The 23809-nt window shown below is 42.4% G+C and overlaps 3 protein-coding genes across 7 annotated transcripts in view; 1 reads left to right on the top strand and 2 right to left on the bottom strand.

The window, feature by feature from the left end:
- Window positions 1-1575: 1575 nt before the first annotated feature.
- On the top strand, window positions 1576-6113 carry LOC121582186 (S-phase kinase-associated protein 2). Of its 2 annotated transcripts, none has more exons than XM_041897823.2 (10): window positions 1576-1912; window positions 2519-2763; window positions 2906-3017; window positions 3187-3330; window positions 3452-3586; window positions 3695-3793; window positions 3978-4105; window positions 4216-4267; window positions 4420-4527; window positions 4644-6113. In XM_041897823.2, the coding sequence occupies exons 1-10, from the start codon at window positions 1899-1901 to the stop codon at window positions 4843-4845; spliced, it is 1239 nt and encodes a 412-aa protein (XP_041753757.2). In that variant the 5' UTR covers window positions 1576-1898; the 3' UTR covers window positions 4846-6113. The 2 variants fall into 2 exon arrangements, with proteins under 2 accessions (XP_041753757.2, XP_041753758.2); XM_041897824.2 differs by lacking the exon at window positions 1576-1912 and adding an exon at window positions 1979-2143.
- A 181-nt stretch (window positions 6114-6294) lies between these two features.
- On the bottom strand, window positions 6295-13989 carry LOC121582185 (NAD kinase 2, mitochondrial). 4 transcript variants are annotated; one of them, XM_041897818.2, is made up of 12 exons: window positions 12169-13989; window positions 11438-11526; window positions 11233-11321; window positions 10933-11014; window positions 10681-10764; window positions 10177-10340; window positions 9877-9961; window positions 9562-9705; window positions 9281-9336; window positions 9061-9114; window positions 8834-8957; window positions 6295-7879 (listed from the first exon to the last, which is right to left on the bottom strand). In XM_041897818.2, exons 1-12 carry the CDS (start codon window positions 12403-12405, stop codon window positions 7741-7743), a joined length of 1347 nt encoding a protein of 448 aa, XP_041753752.1. In that variant the 5' UTR covers window positions 12406-13989; the 3' UTR covers window positions 6295-7740. The 4 variants fall into 4 exon arrangements, with proteins under 4 accessions (XP_041753752.1, XP_041753754.1, XP_041753753.1 ...); XM_041897820.2 differs by having other exon boundaries at window positions 9562-9657; XM_041897819.2 differs by having other exon boundaries at window positions 10201-10340.
- Window positions 13990-14326: 337 nt separating this feature from the next.
- LOC121582183 (ran-binding protein 3-like) overlaps window positions 14327-23809 on the bottom strand; it is a 38735-nt gene continuing 29252 nt past the window's right edge. The window contains exon 15 of the transcript XR_006003328.2: window positions 14327-14368. The gene's annotated coding sequence lies outside the window, so the exon portion shown is untranslated. The remainder of the gene's footprint in view (window positions 14369-23809) is intronic.

Here is a 23809-nt window from a genome sequence, read left to right as displayed (position 1 = left end):
ACTGTCCATAGAGCTCCGAGACAGGATTGTGTCGAGGCAGAGATCTGGGGAAGGGTACCAAAACATTTCTGCAGCATTGAAGGTCCCCAAGACCACAGTGGCCTCCATCATTCTTAAATGAAAGAAGTTTGGAAGCACCAAGACTCTTCCTAGAGATACATCAGTATAGTATATTCCATAGCGAATTGACATGTTGTTTGCCAATGTTTCTGCAAAAGCAGCGATGCCCATTGGAAGTCCTGCGTGAGTGTCATCGGTGAGCAGGGATTTTATTTATGTGACAGCAGGGAGGATCATCCCCAGGTTCCCCAGCTCCTTCTGCATTTTGTCTGTGAGGTCTGCCAGTGGTGTCAACACACTGACAAGGTGCGTCAGCTGCCGTACTTGATTCAGGGTGATGTTAGCAACATTAGACTTGAGTTTGTTTTGCCATAACGGGTATTTTTGGAACAACCGGATGAACGACTGAATCATCCCCAGCTGGCTGCTCCATCGAGTGGCGCAGGCATTTGTGGGGCAGACACCTAATTGGTCGGTTTCTTCTGTGTTCAGGGTACTCTTGCGTACACTTTTCACCAGGTGCCCGACTTTCACTAACAGCCTATTAATGTTGTCGTGCTCGTTAACGGCGTCTTTGATCGCCAGCTGAAGCATGTGAATGGGGCATCTCAGATGTAAATTTGATACAGTAAAGTACTGATTTATCATAGTTTCTACATTAGTGGTTATCACTTCCACATGGACTTGCGAGGGCGCAGGTGGTCCCTCATCCTCCTCTTCATGTTCTGCGCTGCTGCTGGCATCCGCGGTCACTTCACCCTCCGCCTCCTCTTCAGTGCCAGGGAGGAGGTTAAACGCCTTGATCATGTTGCTGGCACTGTCAGTGACGACCCGAATCACACGTCGTTGCACGTTCCAATATTTCAGTACACTTTCATACTTTTGGTAATACGATCTGCGGTATGGTGCCCCTGTATGTGCTCACAGCCCAACAAAACCATGTGCCTCCGGAACGTCCCATCAATGAAACTGGCCACGATGCCAAGGAAGCTGTGCCCTCTTCTACTGGTCCAAATGTTCGCTGACAGAACGAGCCCATCACCATTTTGCAGTAGGTCTTGCAGTTTGGCTTCCATCTCTTCCAGGGCATGTGACATGAGCGTGTCCCGTACGGTGTTGTAGCATGGGGGGGGTGTAGCCCGGTTGAGCTGCGCTGGCGAAGTGTTGCATCCCTTAGCGTTCTCCTTTACTCAGCGGTTCATAGTCCATGTAAATACTTTTTTTAAATGCTACATCCAGCTCTCTTTTTCTCTCCCTTGTTATGGTTGGGCCTTTGCGTGCAGTGAAGAAACGTTTGAATTCCTCAACCATTTTCTCTTGTTGCTGCTGCTGCTGCTCCTCTCGCTCTATAAAACGACACAAATTAAATTAAACAGATGGATTCTAGGTCAGGCTTGAGCATGCTTCAGACTCGTGGTGTGAGCGAGAGAAATTGGAGCGGGACATAGGGCGACGCTCCGTCCTTTTAAAAATGCCGCTCTGCGCTCTGTCCAAAATCCGCCCGCTCGCTCCCGCTCCACTCCGCTCACATGCTCTGTTCAGAGGATGCAGCTTTCAAAGACTTGGCCTCTATTGTTTGACCTGTCATGTTTGTTTTTGCTGTTGAAGTGCTTTGAGATTCTATGAAAAGCGCTATGGAAATGTAATAGTAGTAATTTAGGTTTTGAGCCAATCACAGAACGCTGCAGAGCTGAGGGCGGGCAGTCACTCAGGTCTATTACGCTGGAGGTTTAAACAGTCCCTTCTTGGGTTCAGAGAAGTAAAGTTGGCTGTTTACTTTTTCTATTGATTTATACCACAGATTTTTGGGTTGCCTATTTCAGCAAATACTCGGGGAGATGTCACACGAAAGGTATGTTCTAGAATTCACAACCATATCTACATTTAGGAGATATTGATTGCGTGGTATGGGGTGGGCGCATTCTAGAATGCAGTGCGAATCGTTCCAGCTTGCCCAACAGATCCTAGGCATATATTGTCGATTCGTCGTGCAATGCAAGGCTCAAATTAAAATAGTAATTATTGTTCATGAGAAGGGCACAAGTACAGTTCGAGCAAAATAATACCGATTATACCAAAAATGGTAAAACCGCGCGCTCTCAACACAAGGAGGCGGCTAGCACATCAGAATGTGATAATTTACATGCTAAAACAACTTTATAGCTAGGAACACTAATGAAATGTTTTATTGCATAGCTACATATCTATTTAAACGTGTATTTTTGGTGTGATATGGCGCAATTTTTGGGGAGATTAGCTACTAAAATGGAACGCCCGCAAACATGGCGGGCATTCATTCTAGCGAGCGAACTATCTAACGTTGGCTAACTAAACTTTGCTAATTGTGAACTAGCTACATTGTGTAACAATGTTTTAGCAAGCTACATCAGGTGTTACATCTCGGGTAATACAACATGCACAAAAAGATTGTCCGTTTGTCTCATTATTTTTGTATCAGGGCTTTGCAGGAGTTGCCCTGCCTGAATGAGAATTTGGAGGGATCCATGCTGTCCCTCACTGAGAAGAGCAAACGGAAAAAGAGACAATACTTTGGAGAATGTCTGGACACGGAGAACACCCCTCACGAGCTCATTCAGCAGTGGTCACCACCTCACAAACAGCGAGTGGTCTGCAAGGGCAAAGAGAACGAGGATAACCAGTTCGTGCTTGCCAGGCGACCAAGGAAAAGGAGGGAGTTTTCAGGTGTGTATAGCCATGTGTTGGGAGGAATACAATAAGCTTAGAAAAACACAGCTAATTATCTGGAATTCTTAAGAATTATTCTGTTTCAGGGAAGTCACTATTTGATCAAATTATTGATTGTTTGATGTTGTTTCAATGACAGGCTTGGCCTGGGACAGTCTCCCAGATGAGTTGCTGTTGGGAATCCTGTCCTGCCTCCCCCTGCAGGACCTCCTCAGGATGTCCCGGGTCTGCAAGCGCTGGCATCGCTTGGCGTAAGTCTGGGACCATTCAACTGTACTTGTAAACAACTTACATACTACACTGCAGAATTTCTGCTTGAAAATCTTAGATATCACACTCACTTTTCCTAACACTGGCAAATAGATCAGCAAAACGTATCTGAGTCTGTCATTTAAGTCTGCATGTTTTTGTGCCTGGCAGGTTTGACGAGTCTCTGTGGCATAGTGTGGATCTGGTAGGGAAAGCCCAGCTAGATCAAGCTCTTGGGCAGATGCTTACGGTTGGAGTACTGGGACTGCGCTGCCCCCATACCTGCATTGGAGAACCACGTTTCACCCACACACAGTGAGTCCTCATACTCATACATATAATGGGGGTACAGAGGTTTCTGTTGTAGGTGAACATAGACAATCCTATTTGTTGTGGTGCAGTATGTCTTATCATGTAATTTTGTCTGTTATTTCAGACACCTGCATGTCCATCACATGGATCTGTCCAGCTGCACTGTAACAACCCCGGTTCTAGATGACATCATCTCCCGTTGCAGGCTGCTAGAGAATCTAAGCTTGGAGGGACTGGAGCTCTCTGACAACATCGTTCAGTGAGTAAAGAAGACAAATGCTCTGTTTACAATGATGTCATGTAAATGTTACCAGCCATTTTAGACAGCATTCAGAATGATTCTTAACAGTCTTACTCTACCCATCAGGTCCCTATCTCAGAATACTGAGCTGGTACGGCTCAACCTGTGTGGCTGCTCTGGCTTCTCCCCTGACTCGCTTAGTGAGATTCTCAAATCCTGCTCACGGTAAGCTTAGTCTCTCAATTTCTAATTCTGTTTTATTTGATGATTTTGAATGTGTTTGAAGTTCTAAGTATTTCTGAATGATAGCATAATCTATGTAATTAACTCGCTGTTTAAACCATGATCTGTGCATTGGTAAACTAATGCAGAACTTTGTTGCTTTCCCTTTTTCCATTCCTATACCAAGGCTTGAAGAGCTGAACTTGTCGTGTTGTGACTTCAGCACTGATCATGTGAAGGCTGTTGTAAGTAACATCCCCTCCAATATCACCCAGCTCAACCTCAGTGGCTACAGACAGAACCTTACTATGGAAGGTGAGGAAAACCTATGGCATTGAACATTTTCCCTCAGCCCATATTTGTATTGACTGTTTGAATATCTCTATACTGATGATGAGTTAAATTTACCAATGGCCTCTTTTCAGATGTGAAAGACTTGGTGGAGAGATGTCCTAACCTCGTAAATCTGGATTTAAGGTGAGTTCATACTGTATCTCCTGAGCTGGGCTGAAATGTGGATCCACATGATTGCTTTGACTATGACATTATTTGACATGGATACTGTACAACTACTGTTTCTTCGTACCATAATCTCATTATGATAACTTGTCTGTGTATTTGTGTTACAGTGACAGTGTTCTGATGACGACCTCCAGTTTCCCCATCCTCCAGCAGCTGCAGTCTCTTAGACACTTAGCATTGAGCCGCTGCTACCAGATTCACCCTGCTGCCTTAGCGTAAGTGACAGACAAACTCTCAAGTGATAATATGAATGCTTTAGTAGTCTTGTTGCTTTCCTTAGCTGCCAATTTCTCTCCTTTTTTTGTTGTTTTAAGCCTATTGTTTATTTCAGTGACTTTGAGAAGTTCCCAGAGCTGCAGACGTTGGAGGTGTACGGGCTGGTCCAGGACACCTACCTGCCAATCCTGAGTAAAGGTTTGCCCCGTCTCCAAATCAACACCCGGCCATTTTCAGGCGTGGCCCGTCCCACCGAGGCCACCCGGAGGGACCGCACCATGTGGGGCATAACCTGTCGCTTGGTGTTCAGGCCCTAGCCATAACACCTTCCTAACGCTGTCACTAACATGTCAGAACTCATTTCTGTCTGATGTGGTCATGATATAGGAGGAATATTATCTATTTTTAGTGTGTCCGTGTCAGCCATTGTGTGTATGCATATTGCACAGAGCCTTTTGCAATTTGTTGTACACTGACACCAATTGTTCTGACTGGTGATGTAAATGCCTGTTTTGTTGTGCTTTTGTCAGCACTTATTTTGGTTTTATAATGGTGGGCATTGGTTCTAAGTTATTATTGTAATAAGCTCAGTAATAGGACATAGCCTTCGGATGCACAGTAGTGAACATTTTAAATGCTGGTAAATTAAATTTCTCCACAGTAATGCTACTTGAATACCATGCAACTGAATTCATAAGATTTTAAAAGCGTACCTGTTTTAGAAATATTTTAACCCTGATAATGTTGAAGACGGAGCTTGTTGCTTTCAGGGAAATAACTTTTTCTTGTATTTTTTGCTTGAGATAATCATACATTTTGATTATAGGATGCTGATACTGTATCCCATGATCTGGCCATTATATTGACTTCCAAACATTCCAAAGACCGATCTGTTTGAAAAAAGGTCTGTAGTAAAGCGTGCAAAACTCAACGTTATAGAGTGATAATGTTTTACAAACTTGATATGGGAACATTAGTTCGAGTTACTGTCTATCAACTGTAAGCAGTGTTTGCCAGAAAGAAAAGGAAGATTTTGGTCCAAGTTGGATTATTGCATAGGTACACCACCATTGTAGCTGGTGAAATCTCTACCTCATGATGCAATGGTTAGAATTCCCTTTTTAAAGTGTTTATAAAATACAAAATTTAATCTGCATTTGAAGGCCCCGTTTTAAATAATGATGCCGTTTACTTGATCTGTTTATTTTAAAAGGGGAAAATCAATGAAGTTACATTTTAAATCAACCTCTACATCCGTTTGACGGAATAAAAGCTGAGGTGGTTATAACGTGTATATACAAAAGTCTAGATCCGTTGGCATTTTTGTGGAAATACAAATGTAATCTTGTCCCTTAATTAGGTACGAAATATGAGAATGTGCAGTACTACAGGCCTATAATGTAGAAGAAAATGTTAGCTAGTGCCCCCCTGTGGCAGAGGCTATGTATCTGAGGCATGTTTGGTCTGGTTCCTGTTTGTGCTCACATTTGGTTGAGATGTTTGAGAAAAACTTGAATTTGTTTAAATTAATGCATTGACAAATAAGATGCACTGTCACAAATGTCTAAATGTTTTATTTAAAGAGTTCTGTGATCATGTTTTGATTTCACACCATTTAATAATCAGACAAATGCCTCCAGTGTTAACTGAACAAAAATATAAACGCAACCATTTCAAAGATTTTGCTGAGTTACAGTTCATATAAGGAAATCAGTCAATTTAAATACATGTATTAGGCCCTAATCTATGGATTTCACATGACTGGGCAGGGGCGCAGCTATGGAAGGGCATAGGCCCACCCACTTGGGAGCCAGGCCCAGACAGTTTTTCCCCACAAAATAGAACATTTCTGCAGTCTTTTATTTGAGCTCATGAAACATGGGACCAGCACTTTACATATTGCGTTTATTTTTTTGTTCAGTGTAGTTTCATGACCTGGCACCATAAGGAGCATTGACAGTCATTTGTAATTTCAGCTGTAGAACTAGAGCCACAGAAAGTAGTCCACATACAGTTCACATGGCAGAATCCACAACACAATATGGATTTATTTAGACATGGCTCCCTTCTGCATATTAATCTTACACAATGTGTGATTCATAACTAAAACCATTCCTCTTAACTTCCAGGTGTTTTCTAAATGACCCCTTGATGAACGCTGGAACCAAATATTTTAGTATTTTGCAGTTTCAGGCCCAGGCACATACTGTTTTTTTGTTTTGTCAAAGTTGAGGTGAAGACCCTCGAGACCCTGACCTGTTGAGCAATACAATGCTTTCGGTTTTGATCTTAGTGCATTACATTTTTCCATCTTGTACTACCACTCTCCAGCACAATTGGTGTTTGAAGCCAAGCAGCTCAAAAGAGCTAGAAAAATATTTAAATTCAGCCAAATGGAATACCAAAACATCAGAATTTGTCCACCAATACCAAAAATATCAACTTTGTGCTCGCAACATTTTTTCCAATAGGAATTAGCACTATGTCTGAAAAACTCCAAAAATATAAATGTATATTTAAATAAACTAATGATTGCAGCACATGCTTAAAATCCTCTTAATTCCGTTATTGTAACATGACATTCCGTAAGAAATTGTATTTCAAGTGAGCCATTGTTATGCGGGCTCGCTCTGTCCCTCAGTTTTGCCTTATATAGCAATTGGTGGAGAGGATTGATTTGGGTAGTGTTTGGCAACGATAAATGTCCAAAGCAAAGTCGGAAACTCACAGCTGCCTGACAGAATGCCTATTCGGTCTCATGTTTAAAAAATTGGCAAGTCTTTATACTTAAGCAAACTCAAAACATGTGAAACTAACCATCCATAATAGAGCAAGACGATTCATTGAATACTGTCAGGCTTCTGTAAGTAAATGAATTGTGAAAAAAGTAGCAAATACTGCATAATTGCACTCATTTCCGCTTGCACGGTAAGCTTGTGACGATATTGGGTAAATCAAATTGAGACAAATAGCTAAATAAAACCCAAATGTAACTAATACAGCCAACACCAATGCAAAAGTAAAGAACACAATTGTGAATATAGCCTAAATATCATTCTGCCAAACTCCAAAAAGCTACAAGGGGAGGATGTGATAGTCTCATCAAGTTCACAGGTCCTAATAATGCATGAGACTAGCCTCTTCTCCCTACTTCCTTCATAGATCACTGCTGTTGAGAGTCTACTGTGAGCTCAGTAAGAATGGTTGGCGGGTCAGTTTTCAAGGAGAACAGTCCGGAGCTGATCCTCCTCGTTCATGGTGATTGTTGCTATGGCACCGTCATTGAACTCAAAAGAAGTCCCGCCGTCCACCACCATGCACGCGTCCCAGCACCGTGAGCGCACACACACCCTGAAGAGCAACACCCAAAAGATTTCAAAATGGGATCAAGAAGAATTCTTCAAGACAAGAAGAATGGGCAATGTGCCTTCAGAAAATATGCATATCCCTTGACTTACTCCACATTTTGTTGTGTTACAGCCTGAATTCAAAATGGATTACATTTATTCCAAATCCAACACAAGTTCATTTCTTTGCCACATTTTTTGCAGTTTTACTTTAGTGCCTTGTTGCAAACAGGATGCATGTTTTGGAATATTTTTATTCTGTACAGGCTTCCTTCTTTTCACTCTGTCATTTAAGTTAATATTGTGGAGTAACAACAATGTTGTTGATCCATCCTCAGTTTTGTCCTATCACAGCCATTAAACTCTGTAACTGTTTTAAAGTCACCATTAGCCTTATGTTGAAATCCCTGATCGGTTTCCTTCCTCTCCGGCAACTGAGTTAGGAAAAACGCCTGTATCTTTGTAGTGACTGGGTGTATTGATACAGCAAAGTGTAAATAATAACTTATAGATAATTGTATGTGTGGGGTACAGAGATGAGGTGGTCATTTAAAAATCATGTTAAACACAGAGTCCATGCAACTAATTATGTGACTTGTTAAGAAACTTTTTGCCATAACATTTACATTTTAGTCATTTAGCAGACGCTCTTATCCAGAGCGACTTACAGTTAGTGAGTGCGTACATTTTCATACTGGCCCCCCGTGGGAATCGAACCCACAACCCTGCCGTTGCAAGCGTCATGCTCTACCAACTGAGCTACACGGGCCACTACAAAAGGGGTTCAATACTTATTGACTCAAAACGTTTCAGCTTTTCATTTTTAATTAATAAAAACATATTGTGTGTAGGCCAGTGACCCAAAATCTCAATTTAAAATGTAGGCTGTAACACAGCAAAATGTGGAAAAAGTCAAGGGGTGTGAATACTTTCTGAAGGCACTGTAGATAGAACTGACCTGTTGGCAAAGCCTCTTTGGCGACTGCTGGAGAATACTCTGTTGACGATTGGCTCTCTGATGCTGAAGAACATTCTGCCTTCCTCCGGACCAAACACCAGAGACTTGTTGTATTCATCAGTCACTGATAAAAGAAAGACATTGTGCGATTAATTTATACACATTTTCCTTGAGCATTCATCCATCTATCCATTCACACATTCAGCTGTACATATTTTGGAACTCACCCTTCTCAATCAATTCCTGACTCAGTGGAATATCAAGACCCATTTGTGCCTTTCCTGGAAAGATACAGAGAACTCAATCACTCATGACATTATCAGTGTAGTATACAGGTTCTCCAAATCATTGATTGATTGTCTCAATTTCCAGCTGTAATTCCATTTACACTGAGATTTAAGAAAACATAAATCCACATGATTATTGTAAAGGTTGGAGTCCACATACCTATCCTTAGGACTTCTTCCACAGCCTGTTCAACCAGTTTGTTAATATTGTAAGACCTGTAAAAACACACCAGAACGAGTCTCATGAAACAAACATTCCACTAAAAGCTGTGCTGTAAATCAAATCATCGTTTTTCCTAATTTAGATTTTTTTTTTTTTTAACTAGCATGAACAAGAAGTAGCATTCACAGTGGACTTCCAGGACCACTAATTGGCAAACACCAACATAGGTAAAAAAAATTATAAAAAGAAAATGGCTTATGTGTTGGAGCTTGGTGTACCAGGCTTTAGATCCGGTCCCAGTGCAGACGCTAAGGCCAGAGCTTTTCTGCTTCTCCCATGGTCCGTCGTCCACAGAGATCTCATAGTAGGAAGCCCTATGGAGCGAGAGGGTGAGATGAGGTTTGAAGGATTTATACTTCACCCTGTGAGTGACGGACAGAGATCCACCAATGAGTGCTTGGAGAAATGGGTGGGTGTAGTAGTAGTGCAGGAGGCATGTTAATGAAGGGGGAAACATGCAGAGACAAGCAGCAAAACAGGCATTCATGTTTGGGGGTTCATGATGCCATGGCTTGTTTTGATGACAAGGGTACCTGGAGGAGAGAGATTCCCCGATGAAGATCTCATTCAGTCCTCTGACAGGGAGTAGATAGGGCTTGGATAAGCTGCCAAACTCACCTGTATCGAAGAAACAACAATGAATAGAGGAACTGGTAGAAAAGGGCTTTTTAACAAATCACATGAAATTAATTATGTGAATTAATACCAGAACAAAAAAATGAGACCAGTCCAGAAGACATGTTAATCATTCAAGACAGTGCCCCCTCCATTCAAAAAGTATTTGATTGTTCCCAAGGGCCCAGACAGACAGACAAAGAGACTGAGACAGGTACACATAGGAGGCCGAGGGGCCGTACTGCGCTGGGCCTCCATGAGGGTGATGCGGTGGGCCTGGTTGTGTTGCTCCAGACTGAGCTGCTGTTCATGTAGGTCCACTGGGGTGGGGTTGATCCCTGTGCCCTCCAGGTGTAGACGGATCCTCTGCCGCCACTGCCACCTGCAGGACATAGAGGGGGGAGGGGTTGAGAGGGAATGGGAAGTAAATGAATCAAAGGAGTTAAGTAGTAGAGTGTGTGGTAGGCAGGTCAAGGAACATTTGCAGAAAGAAGCGGGGGTGGTGAAACATGTCATGATATTAATAGGCATTACTGTTCCTGGAATCAGAAACTCATGTCTTACAGTTCAGCAACAGTAACACCAGAGTGCAGAGTAGTAAGACCAGGCATGCTGAACAGAACTGGGGAAGTGTGGCAAAGAGATCAGAGTATTCTTTACGAGTAAACATAGCTTTCTTAACAGCAGTATTCTGGCCAGGGAAGTGAAAGGGAAACACCCACCTGAACTGACCACGGCGGAGTTTTTGTAGTGCCTCAGGGAAGGCATGTGTGTAACGCACAGGCAGACACAGATGTCCCTCTGACCTTCATTCAAAGCAAAAAAGACAGCTGTAATAGGAGCACTTTTTTCCTCAAACTAGATAAAACAATTTTCCCCCCTCTAATTCTATAACAAAATGTTGAAATTCACCACAAGGAATTCCCCAACCCACCACTTTATTTTCGTTAACCCCTTTTGTTGTGAGTTCTTACCTTTCAGGGTCTGTGTTAACCCCAAGAACGGGTTGGTCTTTATTGAAAACCTTACTGGCGACAAGTAGCATAGTCCCATCCCCTAACAAAAGGAACAGGAGGGGGTCAGAGCTAATGACAACAAGGTTTCTGGGTGAAATGGGCCTATTCATGGTTGAGCTGACCCTTCGTATTCTCTGAGCACTGACTTTCAACAGTATGATTACATTTGAATTCGGATTGTCTTGTACCACTGTGGGAAAGTGACCATTTAAATTATCAGCTACTATTCTCAAACTCTTAAAAAGGGAGAAGACGTACCCCCTGCAGAGATAATAGCGTCTGCCCATCGCACTGTTTCTTCATCATATTGCCCTCTCTTCACCACACGCACTTCCATCCCCTCTTTCCTAGAGGGAACAGAGAGACACACAAAGGTTAGGGTTATGTGCCACTTTACAACTTAATGACCGCTTGTATACAGTACACCACAACAATATCCTTGAATAGAATCTCATCATCTTACTGTAGACTCTCCACAATGTGTTCCACATTGCGGGTATGGATGTTGTGTCTCTCCAGAAGCCCAAGGTAGCTGGAGCCCTTCAATGCAAGCTGTAACAAGCACAAAACTCAGATTATCACAATTATAATCACAGCAACGACATTTCAACCAGGCTCTGGTGAGGATTATCATACAACTCGCAACATTGAGAAAGGAATCTGACATCCTTCAAGATAAATATTTGTCTATCACCAGCATCGATCTATGGGATCACCAAATCTCTATGTCTGAACTGAAAATTAAACTAGTGTGTGCTGATGCCTAGTTGTTCAGGGGGTGTTTTACTGTCAAGGATGAACACATTTAACAGATGAGCGAGTTTGAGAGCAAGTACCAGTGGTGGAAAAAGTACCCAATTGTCATACTTGAGTAAAAGTAAAGATACCTTAATAGAAAATTACTCAAGTAAAAGTCACCCAGTTAAATACTACTTGAGTAAAAGTCTAAAAGTATTTGGTTCTAAAAAATATACTTAAGTATCAAAAGTAAATGTAATTTCTAAAATATCCTTAAGTTCCCAAATTCCTTATATTAAGCAAACTAAAAAGTAGATTATTTTCTTTAGGAATGTAGTGAAGTAAAAGTTAAATAGTAGAGTACAAATACCCCCCAAAACTACTTAAGTAGTACTTTAAAGTATTTTTACACCACTGGCAAGTACCATAATATCACATTGTTTTCCATTCCCTTACCAGCTGTTTTAGGTCCTCTTCTGATAGCTCTGAAAAGCGATATCTTTGCTGCTCGAATTCATATCTTGTCATCTTTGTCACCACAGCAACCTTTGCGGGGTTGAAACCACTTTCAGCCTGTGATGCAATATTTCGTATCCCCATCTGGATGTGAAGGAGGCGACCTGAGCTCCTATTTAAAATAGTGACAGCTCGATTCCCAAGGCACAGAACGTTTATAAAGGCTCGGTAAGTCATTCTTGTAAATGGTAAAAAAAGACAATCAATCAAAAGTTATTCGTTGTTGGTCCCCTTTAATGTGGTCGTTGGTCAATTCGGTGGTAACCCAATGTCGGTAATGTTAGCTTGAGCTTCCTCCCAGCTGTTTGACTTGGGTCCATTCATTCATGCACACTAAACTCGTTGAATCCAGATGGTCCGAGACCACTCTCACCTAGCGTAGTTCTGAATTGACAAAGCACGACTTAGCAAGTTTAGCTACTATAGCAGCTTAAAAACAATTCACCTTAGCTCTAGCCAGCGCTCTGTTTCACTTTCACGAGCAAGCAATGTAGCTAGCAAATACAGTTTATGAACAACTTCTGTTTATACTAACATTTGCCAGATAACTACGTAATGGGTGAAAAGAAGGTCACGCGCACTCTGATCCAGCTAGATAGCGCGGTCTAGCTGACGATAGCTAGCTTCAAATCTGTCCAAATCTCCATGTAAACCCGTCGCTAGCAAGCCCAACACACCACACAGGTCAGTTCAAAATACAGCAACATAACGTTACACACATAGTTAGCTAGCTAACTTGCCTCAAACTAAGTTCTTTGCTAGCGACCCTCTCTACATGTAGCTTTCACTTTTCTTTTTATCCTGCAAATATTCGTTTGATCATACTTATTTACTCTAAGCAGCTCCAAGAAACTAAATACATGCATGAATGTTAGCTATTTGAGACTCAGAGGACTTATTGAACAACAGTACCCAGCTCCTACGACACCATCTTTGATGCACGTAGCGCACGCACGTTTGCTGAAAGTGCTCGCTTATTTTATGACGTAAAAAAACGTGCATTTCATGGGTGGAGCCGGAGCATTGTTCTCTAAATAGAGTGGTGTTTCTTATTATACCTCATTGGCAGTGCTATCAGTCCTATTTTGTTCAACATTATGATTAACGATGTGTTTTCGAATGTAGGTAGGGGCATTGGGGCTTCCCTATATGCTGATGATGGAACTATTTGGAAGAGGGGAAGGAATGTCTCTCATGTGATCAAATCTATTCAACAAGCTATAGTGGTTGTTGAAAGACAGTCGATTGACTGGGGTTTTAAAAGTTGTCAGTGGCACAGTCTTGTATGTTCTTCTGGAAGAAAAAAGTTGCTGATAATATACAGTTGTTTCTGTATGGACAGCACATGGGGAGGGTTGAAACAAAGTGTAAGAAGGTGGTGAATCTTATGCGCTCGGTCTCTGGTTATGAATGGGGTGCTGACAGACAATCGTTGATGGATATTTATAGAGCTCTGATCAGGACAACAATTGATTACGGGTGTATAGTTTATGGAACATCAGCGAAGACTTGGCTTCAGAGGCTGGACATAATCCAGTATATAGCTGTAAGGATATGTATTGGTGCATTTAAATGAACATCTGAATGTGCCTTACTAGTGGAGGCAGGTGAGATGCCTTTGGATATACAGTATAAAAAAATGACATTAGCTTATTGGGTTAGGTTGAAAGGCTGTGAGGTTGAGTATCCCACTGTTACTGTTCTAGATTACTGTTGGGACTATACAGTGCGTTCAGAAAGTATTCAGACCCCTTCACTTTTTCCAAATTTTGTTACGTTACAGCCTTATTTTAAAATGAATTAAATTGTCGTCGCCCCCCCCGCGTCAATCTACACACAATACCCCATAATGACAAAGCAAAAACAGGTTTGAAATATGGGGTATTGTGTGTAGACTGATTAAATAAAAAAATGTCCTCATCAATTTTAGAATAAGGCTGTAACGTAACAAAATGTGGAAAAAGTCAAGAGGTCTGAGTACTTTCCGAATGCACTGTACTAGTAGACAAGGCAGTGATTTTGATTGGACAGTTGGAAAGCTTGCTGATGAGAGTGGTTTGAGGGAGTTGGATGTTGGCCCTTCTGTGGTGATAGGGGATGTTCCTCTATGGTTACTCCCAGATCCTGTTGTTGATCTAACCTTGGTAGAGAAAAGGAAAGATTTGTCAGAAGTCAGTGATATAGGGAAACTGGTTGACAATTACATTAGTATACGTTTTTATGCTTTTTTACCGCTTTTCACAGACCCAGATAGTGGGCGCACAGGAGCAGGCGTTTACGTTCCTGAATTTAATGTGCAGATATGTAGAAGACTAACAGATGAACTGTCAGTATACTCAGTTGAACTGTTGGCGATAGTAGTTGCCCTCCAGTGGGTGGGGGACGTACAACCTGTTAGAATTAATAATAATATGCCATTTAGCAGACGCTTTTATCCAAAGCGACTTACAGTCATATGTGCATCCATTTTTACGTATGGGTGGTCCCGGGGATCGAACCCACTACCCTGGCGTTACAAGCGCCATGCTCTACCAATTGAGCTACAGAGGACCACTTGATAGCACAGAGTCACCAAACACATTACTATATGAAGCTTTGAGAAACTGAACATAATTCTGCAGGCTGCGGTTGGTAGAGTCAGATTGTTCCAGTCTCTCCTTCATGTTCTTCAACTGATTCTGGAATCGTCGCTCCATATCCTCTTTGCTTCTGCGTAACTGACTGAGCTCTGTCCTTCTGAGGCCCAGTTGGCTCTCCAGGTCCAGAGCCTTGGCCTGGATGGACCTCTCTTTGAATAAAGCCCGCTCCAGGCTCTGATCCGCCTGTCTCTGTCCATCTTCGAAGGCCTGCTCCAGCTGCTTGGAGAGGATGCTGCACTCCCGGGCCCGCTCCTCCAGCTGTTTCTGAGTGCTGTGGATAGTCTCTTACGCTTGCCAATTACATGGACCATATCTCTGTTCTGCAAGTTTGCCTCCTCCAGTTTCCTCTCTATACTCTCCATCTTCTGCTGCAGATTTTTGTGCTCCTCCACCAGAAGCAAATTCTTCTCTTGAAAAGTCTCCACCCAACATCCCTGTTGTTCCACCTTGTGTCTGAGTTCAGACAGGGTGTTGTTTTGCTCAGTGTTTCTCCTCTCCTGAGTGTGTGTCTCTTCCTGGGCCACTCTCAATTTATGGTATGCTCAGAATCTTTGTCTATATTGAATAGCTTATCATCTGGTAAATCTAATAGGAGTGACTTACTATTGGAGGTACTAATGTTATTATGGAGAATTGAGAGACTGGGTGTAGTAGTGAGATTCTGCTGGGTCTCAGCACATTCGGGTGTGGAAGGGAATACAATTGTAGACCAGTTAGCCAAAAGGGCTTTGAAACGATATATAATTGAATTTAATATTCCACTGGGTAGAGGTAAGGCCAAATGTAAGATCAGAGCCATTTTGATAGATGTGTGGCAGTAGGAAGTTTACATACACTTAGGTTGGAGTCATTTAAACTCGTTTTTCAACCACTCCACAAATTTCTTGTTAACAAACTATGGTTTTGGCAAGTCGGTTAGGAGATCTACTTTGCGCATGACACAAGTAATTTTTCCAACAATTGTTTACAGACAGATTATTTCACTTATAATTCACTGTATCACAATTCCAGTGGGTCAGAAGTTTACATACACTAAGTTGACTGTGCCTTTAAACAGCAAAGGAAAATTCCAAAAAATTATGTCATGGCTTTAGAAGCTTCTGATAGGCTAATTGACATCATTTGAGTCAATTGGAGGTGTACCTGTGGATGTATTTCAAGGCCTACCTTCAAACTCAGTGCCTCTTTGCTTGACATCATGGGAAAATCAAAAGAAATCAGCCAAGACCTCAGAAAAACAATTGTAGACCTCCACAACTCTGGTTCGTCATTGGGAGCAATTTCCAAACGCCTGAAGGTACCACGTTCATCTGTATAAACAATAGTACGCAAGTATAAACACCATGGGACCACGCAGCCGTCATACCGCTCAGGAAGGAGACGCGTTGTCTCCTAGAGATGAATGTAATTTGGTGCGAAAAGTGCAAATCAATCCCAGAACAACAGCAAAGGACCTTGTGAAGATGCTGGAGGAAACCGGTACAAAAGTATCTATATCCACAGTAAAACGAGTCCTATATCGACATAACCTGAAAGGCCGCTCAGCAAGGAAGAAGCCACTTCTCCAAAACCGCCATAAAAAATGCAGACTACGGTTTGCATCTGCACATGGGGACAAAGATCATACTTTTTGGAGAAATGTCCTCTGGTCTGATTAATCAAAAATACAACTGTTTGGCCATAATGACCATCATTATGTTTGAAGGAAAAAGGGGGTTGCTTGCAAGCCGAAGGACACCATCCCAACCGTGAAACACGGGGGTGGCAGTATCATGCTGTGGGGGTGCTTTGCTGCAGGAGGGACTGGTGCACTTCACAAAATAGATGGCTTCATGAGGAAGGAAAATTATGTGGATATATTGAAGCAACATATCAAGACATAAGTCAAGAAGTTAAAGCTTGGTCGCAAATGGGTCTTCCAAATGGACAATGACCCCATGCATACTTCCAAAGTTGTAGCAAAATTGCTTAAGGACAACAGTCAAGGTACTGGAGTGGCCATCACAAAGCCCTGATCTCAATCCAATAGAAAATGTGTGGACAGAACTGAAAAAGCGTGTGCGAGCAAGGAGGCCTACAAACCTGACTCAGTTACACCAGCTCTGTCAGGACGAGCGGGCCAAAATTCACCCAACTTATTGTGGGAAGCTTGTGGAAGGCTACCTGAAACGTTTGACCCAAGTTAAACAATTTAAAGGCAATACTACCAAATACTAATTGAGTGTATGTAAACTTCTGACCCGCTGGGAATGTGATGAAAGAAATAAAAGCTGAAATAAATCATTCTCTCTACTATTATTCTGACATTTCACATTCTTAAAATAAAGTGGTGATCCTAAATGACCTAAGACAGGGAATTTTCACTAGGATTAAATGTCAGGAATTTTGAAAACTGAGTTTAAATATATTTGGCTAAGGTGTATGTAAACTTCCGACTTCATCTGTATATGCCCTCCAAGAAAGGTCGGTGGACCAAGATTCAAAGGTCAGATTAGGAAGGAAGAGGTGGTGTTTGCTCGATTGCACTTAGGACATTGTACATTGAACTCATCATTACATCTGGTTGGCAAGCATGTGAATGGTTTGTGTCTGGATTGTATGGTCGATGAAACGGTGGAGCATGTGTTAATATAGTGTTGTAAGTACAGTGGGGAAAAAAAGTATTTAGTCAGCCACCAATTTTGCAAGTTCTCCCACTTAAAAAGATGAGAGAGGCCTGTAATTTTCATCATAGGTACACGTCAACTATGACAGACAAATTGAGGAAAAAAAATCCAGAAAATCACATTGTAGGATTTTTTATGAATTTTTTTGCAAATTATGGTGGAAAATAAGTATTTGGTCATCTACAAACAAGCAAGATTTCTGGCTCTCACAGACCTGTAACTTCTTCTTTAAGAGGCTCCTCTGTCCTCCACTCGTTACCTGTATTAATGGCACCTGTTTGAACTTGTTATCAGTATAAAAGACACCTGTCCACAACCTCAAACAGTCACACTCCAAACTCCACTATGGCCAAGACCAAAGAGCTGTCAAAGAACACCAGAAACAAAATTGGAGACCCGCACCAGGCTGGGAAGACTGAATCTGCAATAGGTAAGCAGCTTGGTTTGAAGAAATCAACTGTGGGAGCAATTATTAGGAAATGGAAGACATACAAGACCACTGATAATCTCCCTCGATCTGGGGCTCCACGCAAGATCTCACCCCGTGGGTCAAAATGATCACAAGAACGGTGAGCAAAAATCCCAGAACCACACGGGGGACCTAGTGAATGACCTGCAGAGAGCTGGGACCAAAGTAACAAAGCCTACCATCAGTAACACACTACGCCGCCAGGGACTCAAATCCTGCAGTGCCAGACGTGTCCCCCTGCTTAAGCCAGTACATGTCCAGGCCCGTCTGAAGTTTGCTAGAGTGCATTTGGATGATCCAGAAGAGGATTGGGAGAATGTCATATGGTCAGATGAAACCAAAATATAACTTTTTGGTAAAAACTCAACTCGTCGTGTTTGGAGGACAAAGAATGCTGAGTTGCATCCAAAGAACACCATACCTACTGTGAAGCATGGGGGTGGAAACATCATGCTTTGGGGCTGTTTCTCTGCAAAGGGACCAGGACGACTGATCCGTGTAAAGGAAAGAATGAATGGGGCCATGTATCGTGGGATTTTGAGTGAAAACCTCCTTCCATCAGCAAGGGCATTGAAGATGAAACGTGGCTGGGTCTTTCAGCATGACAATGATCCCATAACACACCGCCCGGGCAACGAAGGAGTGGCTTCGTAAGAAGCATTTCAAGGTCCTGGAGTGGCCTAGCCAGTCTCCAGATCTCAACCCCATAGAAAATCTTTGGAGGGAGTTGAAAGTCTGTGTTGCCTAGCGACAGCCCCAAAACATCACTGCTCTAGAGGAGATCTGCATGGAGGAATGGGCCAAAATACCAGCAACAGTGTGTCAAAACCTTGTGAAGACTTACAGAAAACGTTTGACCTGTGTCATTGCCAACAAAGGGTATATAACAAAGTATTGAGAAACTTTTGTTATTGACCAAATACTTATTTTCCACCATAATTTGCAAATAAATTCATAAAAAATACTACAATGTGATTTTCTGGATTTTTTCCCCTCATTTGTCTGTCATAGTTGACGTGTACCTATGATGAAAATTACAGGCCTCTCTCATCTTTTCAAGTGGGAGAACTTGCACAATTGGTGGCTGACTAAATACTTTTTTCCCCCACTGTATGTTGAAGAGAGAGAAAGATTGAAGTGTAGGGTCGTTGAGGTTGGACGGGGTTGGGGGGGGGGGTTGGAGGGGATTTTGGGGATGGGGGAGGGTCTATTAGAAGTTAGTAGGGCTCTTTTTAATTTTCTCAGAAGTACTGAGTTAGGTAGGAGGATTTAGAAATGTTGTAAACCATGGTTGACCACACACTCCAGCACAGTAGGTGGCGGCATGCACCTTTAACGTTTGTTTGCGGACCGCCATTATATCATAGAAGAAGAAGAAGATTTATACCTCATTTGCCAGGGTCAGAGTAGTGCATGTGTCGTATGCTGAGGCAGTGAAGAAAGTAGAAGAGGGTGGATCAAGGGTGAGCGATTCTGAGAGGACTCCTGTGAATAGTAGATCTGTGCCAGAACAGAGGGATAGGCCAATGAGTGATATCTGTTTCAGTAAGGTTGCTTCTTAGCGATCATAGAAATGGTTATCAACCATACTGCAGAAATGGAATGTAAATCACAGAAAATAGATGTTGTGGTTGCAGCTGCAGAGAAGTACTTGGTGGTACGAGATTTGACTTCAGAAGAGTTACAGCGTTTGTTGAGTGGTAGTGTCCCATCCTCTCAGGCCGTTGGCCTGGGGTAGGATCAGATAGGGTTAAAGTAGTGGAATAAGGTGATGGGTTTTAATGAGTATAGGGTTAGTTGGTAGGGTAATAAAAAATATATTATTATATATATACTTTTTTTTTTCTTTTTTTTTTTTCTTCTTCCCAGTTCCCCATTTTGCATCATAAAGTGTAATGGATTCATACTATAGTTCAGTTGTGGGTGGTAATGCAACATATTCGATGCCAACCGCCATTAAACCTCACGAAGAAGAATTAAACCACTGTGTAGTAGAGGAAGATGGGTCCAGGGCGAGGGATCCTAGAGGATCCCTGTGAGTAGGCCAAGGCCAATAGAGAGTGGTAGGAATAACGTGCTTCAGCAAGGTTGGTTTCTTAGCGTTCATAGCAATTGTTATCAACTGTACCGCAGAAATGGAACGTAAATCACAGAAAATAGATGTTGTGGTGGCAGCTGTAGAGAAATACTTGGGTGTACGAGATTTTACTGCAGTTACATGGTAAGTTGAACGATAGTGTCCAGTCCTCCCAGGCTGCCGGCCTGGTGTAGGATCAGATAGGGCCAAATTAGTGGAATAGTGGTGAGATTTTAATGGGTGTCGGGTTAGTTGGTAGGGCAATATTATTATTTTATTTGTTTTCGTCCTTTTTTCCCTTTCCTTTTTGTGTCACAAAGTGTAATTACTTCACACTCCAGAACAGTAAGCTGACACAGCCCACACAGTAGGTGGTGGCATGCACCTCGAACATAGGTTTGCGGACCGCCAAAATACCATAGAAGAAGATTATACCTTAGTTGTTTTGAAGAGGAGTCTACTGTGTCCGAAAGAGACTAGGACTAGGCCCGAGCTCGTTATACCAATTTATCCTGCCTAAACTAGCTGGCTAAATCAAATCAAAGTTGATTGGTTGCGTACACACAATTGCATATGTTATCGCAGGTGCAGTGAAATGCTTGTTTCTCTAGATTCAAAAGTGCAGTAATACCCAGCAGTGCAGTAATATCCTCTGTAGCTCAATTGGTAGAGCATGGCGCTTGTAATGCCAGGGTAGTGGGTTCGATCCCCGGGACCACCCATACGTAAAAATGCACCCAAAAAATTAAGAAATTAAGAAATATCAGAACAAATATAAAGTCCGGAATATGAATATATAAAGTTGAAGTCGGAAGTTTACATACACCTTAGCCAAATACATTTAAACTCAGTTTTTCACAATTCTTTTTTCACATTTAACCCTAGTAAAAATTCCCTGTCTTAGGTCAGTTAGGATCACCACTTTATTTTAAGAATGTGAAATGTCAGAATAATAGAATAATAGTAGAGAATGATTTATTTCAGCTTTTATTTCGTTCATCACATTCCCGGTGGGTCAGAAGTTTACATACACTCAATTAGTATTTGGTAGCATTGACTTTAAATTGTTCCACAAGCTTCCCACAATAAGTTGGGTACATTTTGGCCCATTCCTCCTGACAGAGCTGGTGTAACTGAGTCAGGTTTGTAGGCTTCCTTGCTCGCACACGCTTTTTCAGTTCTGCCCACAAATGTTCTATAGGATTGAGGTCAGGGCTTTATGATGGCCACTCCAATACCTTAACTTTGTTGTCCTTAAGCCATTTTGCCACAACTTTGGAAGTATGCTTGGGGTCATTGTCCATTTGGAAGAACCATTTGCGACCAAGCTTTAACTTCCTGACTGATGTCTTGAGATGTTGCTTCAATATATCCACATAATTTTCCTTCCTCATGATGCCATCTATTTTGTGAAGTGCACCAGTCCCTCCTGCACTAAAGCACCCTCACAGCATGATGCTGCCACCCCCGTGCTTCACGGTTGGGATGGTGTTCTTCGGCTTGCAAGCATTACCCTTTTTCCTCCAAACATAACGATGGTCATTATGGCCAAACAGTTCTATTTTTGATTAATCAGACCAGAGGACATTTCTCCAAAAAGTACAATATTTGTCCCCATGTGCAGTTGCAAAGCGTAGTCGGGCTTTTCTATGGCGGTTTTGGAGCAGTGGCTTCTTCCTTGCTGAGCGGCCTTTCAGGTTATGTCGATATAGGACTCGTTTTACTGTGAATATAGATACTTTTGTACCTGTTTCCTCCAGCATCTTCACAAGGTCCTTTACTGTTGTTCTGGGATTGATTTGCACTTTTAGCACCAAAGTACGTTCATCTCTAGGAGACAGAATGAGTCTCCTTCCTGAGCGGTACGATGGCTGCGTGGTCCTATGGTGTTTATACTTGCGTACTATTGTTTGTACAGATGAACGTGGTACCTTCAGGTGTTTGGAAATTGCTCCCAAGAATGAACCAGACTTGTGGAGGTCTACAATGTTTTTTTCTGAGGTCTTGGCTGATTTCTTTTGATTTTCCCATGATGTCAAGCAAAGAGGCACTGAATTTGAAGGTAGGCCTTGAAATACATCCACAGGTACACCTCCAATTGACTCAAATGATGTCAATTAGCCTATCAGAAGCTTCTAAAGCCATGACATTTTTCCAAGCTGTTGTTGGTGTTATAAACATTATTAAAGTGACCAGTGTTCAATGACTATATGTACAGCGCATTTGGAAAGTATTCAGACCCCTGCCCATTTTCCACATTTTGTTACGTTACAGCCTTATTCTAAAATGTATTAAATCAATGTTTTTCGTCTATCTACACACAATACCCCATAATGACAAAGTGAAAACAGGCTTTTAGAAATGTTTGCTAATTTATAAAAAATCTAAAACAGAAATACCTTATTTACATAAGTATTCATACCCTTTGCTATGAGACTCAAAATTGAGCTCAGGTGCATCCTGTTTCCATTGATCATCCTTGAGATGTTTCTACAACTTGATTGGAGTCCACTTGTGGTAAATTCAATTGATTGGACATGATTGTGGTCCTCTGTAGCTCAATTGGTAGAGCATGGCGCTTGTAATGCCAGGGTAGTGGGTTCGATCCCTGGGACCACCCATACGTAAAAAAAAAATTATGCACACATGACTGTAAGTCGCTTTGGATAAAAGCGTCTGCTAAATGGCATATTATTATTATGATTTGGAAGGGCACACACCTGTCTATATAAGACAGTGCATGTCAGAGCAAACACCAAGCCATGAGGTCGAAGGAATTGTCCGTAGAGCTCCGATACAGGATTGTGTCGAGGCACAGATCTGGGGAAGGGTACCAAAACATTTCTGCAGCACTGAAGGTCCCCAAAACATTTCTGCGGCACTGAAGGTCCCCAAGAACACAGTGGCCTCCATCATTCTTAAATGGAAGAAGTTTGGAACCACCAAGACTCTTCCTAGAGCTGGCTGCCCGGCCAAACTGAGCAATCCGGGGAGAAAGGCCTTGGTCAGGGAGGTGACAAAGAACCTGATGGTCACTCTGACAGAGTTCCTCTGTGGAGATGGGAGAACCTTCCAGAAGGACAACCATCTCTGCAGCACTCCACCAATAAGGCCTTTATGGTAGAGTGGCCAGACGGAAGCTACTCCTCAGTAAAAGGCACATGACCTCCCGCTTGGAGTTTGCCAAAAGGCACCTAAAGGACTCTCAGACCATGAGAAACAAGATTCTCTGGTCTGATGAAACCAAGATTGTACTCTTTGGCCTGAATGCCAAGCATCACGTCTGGAGGAAACCTGGCACCATCCCTACGGTGAAGCATGTTGGTGGCAGCATCATCAGTGGCAGGGACTGGGAGACCATCCAGGATCAAGGGAAAGATGAACGGAGCAAAGTAAAGAGAGATCCTTGATGAAAACCTCCTCCAGTGGTCAGGACCTCAGACTGGGGCGAAGGTTCACCTTCCAACAGGACAATGACCCTAAGCACACAGCCAAGACAACGCAGGAGTGGCTTCGGGTCTCTGAATATCCTTGAGTGGCCCAGCCAGAGCCCGGACTTGAACCCGATCGAACATCTCTGGAGAGACCTGAAAATAGCTGTGCAGCGACGCTCCCCATCCAACCTGACCGAGCTTGAGAGGATCTGCAGAGAAGAATGGGAGAAACTCCCCAAATACATGTGTGCCAAGCTTGTAGCGTCATACCCAAGAAGACTCGAGGCTGTAATCGC

This window comes from Coregonus clupeaformis, chromosome 15 (genome assembly GCF_020615455.1).
Source record: "Coregonus clupeaformis isolate EN_2021a chromosome 15, ASM2061545v1, whole genome shotgun sequence".
Classification (NCBI taxonomy): domain Eukaryota; kingdom Metazoa; phylum Chordata; class Actinopteri; order Salmoniformes; family Salmonidae; genus Coregonus; species Coregonus clupeaformis.
The sequence above is the reverse complement of the archived record's forward strand: the minus strand, read 5'-3'. Positions and strand labels throughout refer to the sequence as shown.

Coding starts and splice junctions, on each gene's coding strand:
- LOC121582186 (XM_041897823.2), top strand. Junction 2,764..2,905: donor GAAAAGGAGGGAGTTTTCAG/GTGTGTATAGCC, acceptor TTTCAATGACAG/GCTTGGCCTGGGACAGTCTC. Junction 4,268..4,419: donor CTCGTAAATCTGGATTTAAG/GTGAGTTCATAC, acceptor TTTGTGTTACAG/TGACAGTGTTCTGATGACGA.
- LOC121582185 (XM_041897818.2), bottom strand. CDS start 12,405: ATGACTTACCGAGCCTTTATAAACGTTCTGTGCCTTGGGAATCGAGCT. Junction 11,322..11,437: donor CACATTGTGGAGAGTCTACA/GTAAGATGATGA, acceptor TGTTCCCTCTAG/GAAAGAGGGGATGGAAGTGC. Junction 7,880..8,833: donor CAAAGAGGCTTTGCCAACAG/GTCAGTTCTATC, acceptor GTTGCTCTTCAG/GGTGTGTGTGCGCTCACGGT.